A 7171-nucleotide genomic window follows, 5' to 3' on the forward strand; every position below is an offset into this window, starting at 1 on the left:
CCCAATTTTGCCTTTGGTCACCGTTCAATACCCTGCCTCTATCATAGATCTATTCATCGCGCCAGAAGGGGGCGTTATTGCTTACTTTGAGAAACGCTGAGCTAAAATAAAAGTCAATGTGTTAGAAATATTCAAGTTGTGACCTTCAATAAAAAATAAAAAATATATAAAATGTCAACATTTTATATATATTCCGTCGAATTTTTATATATAGAATTTGTCTGCCGTCGCCCCTCTATATTTCCTTAACGCCCCCCAATTCTCTTTGAGCCTTCTACTGCCCTCTTGAAAGCCTCCAGCGCCCACAAGGGGGCGTTATCGCCCACTTTGAGAAACGCTGGTCTAACTAATGAGAAACGCGGTGATAAAAAACGCTATTGGCTTACACAATTAAGTAGTAAATATGTAAAATAAAAATTTTGGTTTCACTTTTATTGCAATGAAAAATTCGAATTTTTATTTTCGGCACGTTGCTAAATTTTCGAGCAGCAATTTTTGTAGAAAATTTTAAACTGAGCGCATGACATACGATAGATTGATATGATCTAAAATATGTATTATGAATTGAATATGAATATTTAATTTTATGTTTAATTCAAGTAGTCGTTAAACATTTAAACTAATCGTGAAAACATTGTACGAAATGCTTATAAAATTGTTAAAACTTTTAATCTATTGCAGAAACTTGTGAAACTGTTAGACAATATGAAAAATCTTGGAAACAGCATTGTGCGGATTTGAATGCAATATGTGAAATTAATGATGTTGGTAGGGCGACATGCAAATGCAGAACCGGTTTAGAATACAGAAATGATGCTTGCCAAGGTAAGTCGATTTTGCTGTGATATAAAAATTTGAATGTAGATTAAGTATAATCATTGCAGATATATATAAACATTATATGTTTCGTGGGCTGTACTATACACTATATACTATACTATATACTATATATGTACTATATACTATGAAATTTCGGGACTTTGAATAGTATCTGATCGTAAAGGACCGAGACAAGTTTAACAGTACCCTACTTTTGGACCAGAGACCAAAGATAAGAAAGTTATAATATTTACAATTTCTTGTTTTTCACAATGCATTCTACGTTGTTTTAGAGTTTTCCACTAGGTGGTGCTCGACTTTCGTGCTCCAGAAGGACCTCCCGGAGCAGGCCGCCGAATGTTTAACGTCACTAGTTTCACGGTAGTTCTTGAACAAAAGAAAAAAACAAAGTGGCGTTCGACTGTCGCAATTTCTTGATTTTCACTGTGGTTTTTAATGGTTTGCATATTTTAACGCTAGATGGCGGTACAACAATTATTTTTTCGTCTGCTTAAATTTTTTTCTATTTAGGTTAGGTTAGAAGACATACTATTTACTTTAGAAGAAGACCAGATATGAGTAACCGTATCCGTATGATGTTGTGCTTTACAAATGTGTGAATTTAATTATATATGTAATCGTACCTAGGGAAAACTATAAGCAGCGTCACCTATTGGAAAACTTTAAAATGGCATAGAATGCACTGTGAAAGGAAAGAAATCGAAAATATGATACCTTTCTTATTTTTGGTCTTTGGTCCTAAAGTAGGGTACCGTTAAACTCGTCTAAGTCTCGATTTCAGATATATACTGAAAGTTGCAAAATTCCATAAGGAGTAATCTGTATAATCCTTGTTTCGTGTTTTAATTAAAACATATTTCTACGATCATACCTAGCGCATAATATACAATGGACTGATATGTTGTGAAATATGTATTATAAATTCTATATAAATATTTAGTTTTATGTTTAGTTCATATAGTCATTAAACATTTAAACTAATTATGAAAACATTGTACAAAATGCCTATAAAATTACTAACTCGTATATAAATTTTAAAGTCCATTACGTACGTATCTTTTATGGAATCTGGGATATATGAATGGTAATCAATAGTTTTGTTCATGGTTTTTTATGTTTTAAACAAAAATGTATGTACTCCATTTGTAATCGTTATATCTAAATAATTTATTTGATTCTTCTTTTCTATTTCTATATGAAATTTTTTATCTTCATTAATATTATTTATTACATTTAAAATCATTTTATCATTAGTTATATTATTATTATATATAAATAAATAATCATCTACATAACGCATCACAATCTTTACCTCTGGGATGACATTTATTTTTTTTATCAATAATCATCATGGCTAATTCTGCTAATTTTGGCCCCAACTTTGACCCCATGGTAATGCGATTCTCTAAGTAATTTCTCGTATAAGCAAAATTTATAAGTTGTATTAACGATTTATCTACTTTCAGATGTCTAAGACTAATTTTTATTTGTTTCCACTTAATGTTTGGGTACATATTCCTAACATCAAGGATTATTAGTTTATCAGTTGTTTCCTTTTTTAATTTTTGAATATAGTTAATAACGTCATCAGCATTTTTTATGCTGTAATTGGAACTATCAATATTTTTCAATTGTTGTTGAATATATTGTTCTAAGTTATAAAGTATCGGCTTGACAGCTAAGTAGCCTGAAAAAAAGGTCAAATCGTCAAAAAGTTTGTTCTAAAACACGTAAAGTGAATAAATGGTGTTCACCATAAATTTCTTTGGACAGTCTGTCTCTTCGATTAAGCGTTCTCTACGACTCACCCATGGAGTTTTCGTATTAAAAAGGAAATAGCTGTACTTCGATTCCTGTTCTTGAATATAATCTTAAAACTTACAATATTTCAAAGAATTAGGTTTTATTGCGTTAAGTGATTTAACGACAGCTGACATAGCACGGTTGATATTAAATCCTTACGCGCACACATTTTTAAGTGCAAAAAACAATGACAAATGTAAAGCTTTAAAGACTGAACTTTTTCCATGACTTATTTACACTCAAGAATCAATTAGACTGCTCTAATATTTTTTTCTATCGTTGAAGGCGCCATCTGTGATGATTTTAATTAGATATAGTAATTTTAGTTCATGGTCATGCAAGCATTTAATAGCAGTTTCATATTTATTTTTTCGGTACTTGTGCCTTTCATACTCATAACATCCAGAAAATCTATGGTAACATTCACATCACTATAAAAATCGCTTAGAATAAAAACAACATGTTGAGACGTATCCTTTAATATCTGTTATTAATATCTGTTTTTATTCAAGGACAGTGAGAAATACACAAACGTGTTAAAGACCATGTTCAGTGTTAAACAAATTTTATTTGATCAAGTATCAATTCTTTGCGCTACAATATGATTTGTCAGGCTGATTGGACTGAAAATTTAGATTTCGAAAACAATTTATTCGGCTGCAGCAACAATGCATTTTTTGATATATTCATGATCGAAAGCAACAAGCTCGTGGTAATTATCAATGCGAAAATAATAAATTCAACACTTCTTTACTCGGTAAAATATATGTTAATTAGCAGAGATATCTGAACGGAACAACTGTATAAAAATGGCTAGTTTATTTTCAAAAAATTTAAGAAAAATAATAAAATCGTTTATCGTTCATCGGAAACACGAAACACCTTTGTAACTTAAGAATGTCTTTATTGTTTGACATTTATTACACATACAGTATTAAACAAATTTAAGTAACTATAATTTCATTATACCGAACCTTCAATTTAAAAACATTTGTTGTTGTAAACATAGTAATTAAATAAATACACATTCTGTATGTACTGTACGTACATTCATAATGCATTTAATACATTTCATGCTTTATTAATAAATATGCAAAACGTGCTTTGATTTTTGAGTGCACGTGATAAGGTGTCGTACATTATATTAATGTATTTAACTATACGTGCGACATTGTATTATAAGAAAAATTTATATATGATAATTACTGTTTTTTTTAAAAAAAGGCCCCACAATAACATTGAGTAAGCCGCGCGTTGAACATGGCAGATTTAAAAATTACATTTTTGTATGACAAATAGAATATATTGAAAAATAATTTCATTATTGTAAGATATTAAGAAAACAATAATAAACACACAAGTTCTTTTAACAATTAGAGGTAGCGAATGATGGAGAGATGTCTCCCACATTACACAAAAGCACACATCATTATGAAATACTATAATACGTTCGAATATGTTTAATGAGGTTTAGAATGGGTAAGATGATTGAATTAAAGCCACAACTATTGTGAGATCAGCCGAAAACGTACATCTTCGTCTACGCCGCTTACGGGCACTAGTCGGTAAGACCAGTCTCTGTCGTCCAAAGAACGGCCTTTCCCGAACGTAGGGAAACGAGTGGCGGAGGGTTTTATAGTTAAGTTAGAATTTAGGGCGGAAGTTGGTGATGGCGAATTCACCTTCTTCCTTATGTCAGGGTCCCGACACCAGTTTGTCAATTAATCGATCCGCGGACAAACACGCGTGCGATTATTTTATAGATCTAATTCAAAGACATTCTTTAACAAATAAACAAGAATAAATTTAATTAAAACATAAATCCATAAAAATAGTACAAATAATATGGTAGTAAAAGACAATGACTACAAATTACAACCTATAAGTCAAAAGATATATGGGCTTATATTTAATTAAAACGCGATCGAGCAAGAGAGCTCACAAAAACGTTATTAAACATACAACCTGTTTCAGTTGTCATTCGTCTTAATCGGTTGGCAAAGGCACTTCGTTTTTAAAGTTCTCAAACTTCATTCCATGGGATATCGATATGTGCACAAATTTAAAGTATATCTTCTATGTGCTAACTCTGGGATTATTCTATGTGACTCGTCTAAGGTCGTTGGCCATCAAAAGAAATATGTATGAAGTCCTGACTCTTCCAGGTCTGTCGATGAACTCTCGAATTCTGATAAATTTCCTCTATATGTGACGATCGGCAACCAATCATCATACAAAGATTCTTCCGTAGGAACGGACGGAAAAGAGAATATGTGAAGGGTAAACATTTCCCATCAAAGCGAGGTTTTTCGCAGATAAGAGTAAAACAGAAGATGTTCTAACTTCCCTGAAAGGAAGTAGCATCTGTTATCTATTTTTCCCACTCTAAAACGTTATTTTTTTCACCCAAACGAAAGAATATTTTATAACAAAATATTAACATTATTAATAAAATTACTATTTTAGACCCGGAGGCCTTTCAGATCTCACACTATCATACATTCTTAGTTATCATTTTTCGATCATCATTTCATCATTTTACATCTTGAAATATTTCAGTCTTCTTTCCTAACTAAAAATAGATTAAATATCACTTGCCATGTTATTATTTATTAAAACAGATTTATACTGATTAAGGTGTTTAAAAAGAAGATCTACGCTTAAGTCGATTTGAAAAGTGAGAACTATAATATATTCGCTGACATCAAATTTATTGAAATGTTCACAGTGTAACCATTTTTTAAATATTGATATTTGCAAAACTTGTATGTAAAAATAGGATGCGTAATGTGTTTTTATTCATAATTGTGTCTCTTGATAGATTAAGATTTAATTGATTTACAAAATCTAGTTTGATTGCCGTTAGTAATTTTATGTTGAGCGTTATACATGAAGACTTTTTTTATGTAAGTATACACGTTTAACAAGCAGAAGGTAGACCGATCAAACTATAACAACAGTCACCGATTCGAAACTGAATCAAGCGTGAAGAGATAAACGTTATGCATCGTCGATTTCTCACTGTGTTTGTGAGTGCTCAGTTTCAAAATTTTCAAACAGGGAAATCCTAATATTAAAGTAATGTATGCAACACGAAAAGAATCAGTCAAAGCGATTCTTTTATGAAGTAATTTAGATCTGATCGTCAGTTGTGCTAAATATAGTTATACTTAATTCATTTTTTACGCTAAATTTCTTTATTCACACTGTTATATAGATAAATTATTATTGAACTTATACTTTTTTCAATAGTGACCTTGTTGTAGACCTATAAAATCGCAAAAAATCTTTAAAGAATGAAGCTAAAAATTCAGCTAAGTTTATAATAAAGTGAATTTCTAAAATAAAGTATTGAAATATTGACAATTTAAAAATAATTATCACCTACGTGTATTATATGAATACAAGGTATATCTTAAAAGAAACAGTCTTTTGCATTGACTGAACACATAAAGTGTATTTGTCGCTTAACTTGTAAAAAACGTTATTATTTTTATAACCTAACTGACTTTTATTAATTAAAAATGTTAATGTTTCTAACGGAAGGCAAAATTAATGGTATTTGTGATATTTGTTACTTACAAAGTCTCGTCTATAGCCAGGACCATTTCACTTAAATTACATTACTTTATATATTATACAGTAATAAAAAACCAAAATAGTATTTATTATGTTGTAGTTATTAGGTATTAACTTATTGAACGTTGCTATGTTGTATCAAAGCTACGTGATTTTAGCTTTTTTCTGGATGTACTTATATGCAAAAACTTGATAGGTTTCTATTGAAACGAATGTGCTCTCAGTATACATCGGTTTTTTTGCATTGAAACATTTACTATTTGTCTAATTAATTAATTCACTAAATGATTGCGAACAGACAATGACCATTGTTTAAACCAGTGTAGTTCAATCAAGATTGTTTAATGGGACGAAGCCAAAAATATAAATACACTGCCGGCAGCACATATTTATTTACAACAAAACATGTACAGTTATTCAGTATTTTGTTGTGTTTTAAAGTAACTTGGTTTTCAATTTTTTCTGTAAATTTTTAAAAAATAAACAGGTATTTTTGAAGTTGTACAACATAGTTAGTTTATAAAGTGTTTATCTGTCAATCTGTTATGACTTTCACATTAACAATCTTCAATTGCGAGAAAAAATATTTACAAAGATAGTTGATATCCATTGAAGCTGTAATGCGATTGTTTTTAGGTTTAAGAATTTATTATTACAAACGTGTTCTGTATGAAACTGAACTTTGTCATCGGTCTAAAACATATATTTCAATTCAGAAAATGAGTGGAGATGTGTTAAATCGACCTGCAGCTTTGCTACAGCTTGTTTTTCAACAATGTTAAGTGGACTTATGAAAATATTAAGTATATTTTCATATTGTGAGATCCGAAAGGTTCTGGGTCTAATATATGAATTTTTATTGATAATATTAAATTATCGACACAAAATATTACTTCGTTTTTGTGAAAAAAACTGGTGTTTTAGACGTGGAAAAACCAGATAACAGATG

General features: G+C 30.2%; 1 protein-coding gene across 1 annotated transcript in view; it reads left to right on the plus strand.

Annotated features, from left to right (window-relative positions):
* Positions 1-7171, plus strand: part of LOC111624760 — a 107762-nt gene that overhangs the window by 27328 nt on the left and 73263 nt on the right. Inside the window, exon 3 of the mRNA XM_023367699.1 lies at positions 682-825. Within this exon, the coding sequence (XP_023223467.1) occupies positions 682-825 (144 nt within the window). The remainder of the gene's footprint in view (positions 1-681; positions 826-7171) is intronic.

Source organism: Centruroides sculpturatus, unplaced genomic scaffold, assembly GCF_000671375.1.
Source record: "Centruroides sculpturatus isolate CEXI.00-Female unplaced genomic scaffold, Cexi_2.0 scaffold197, whole genome shotgun sequence".
In the NCBI taxonomy this organism is placed as follows: Eukaryota; Metazoa; Arthropoda; class Arachnida; order Scorpiones; family Buthidae; genus Centruroides; species Centruroides sculpturatus.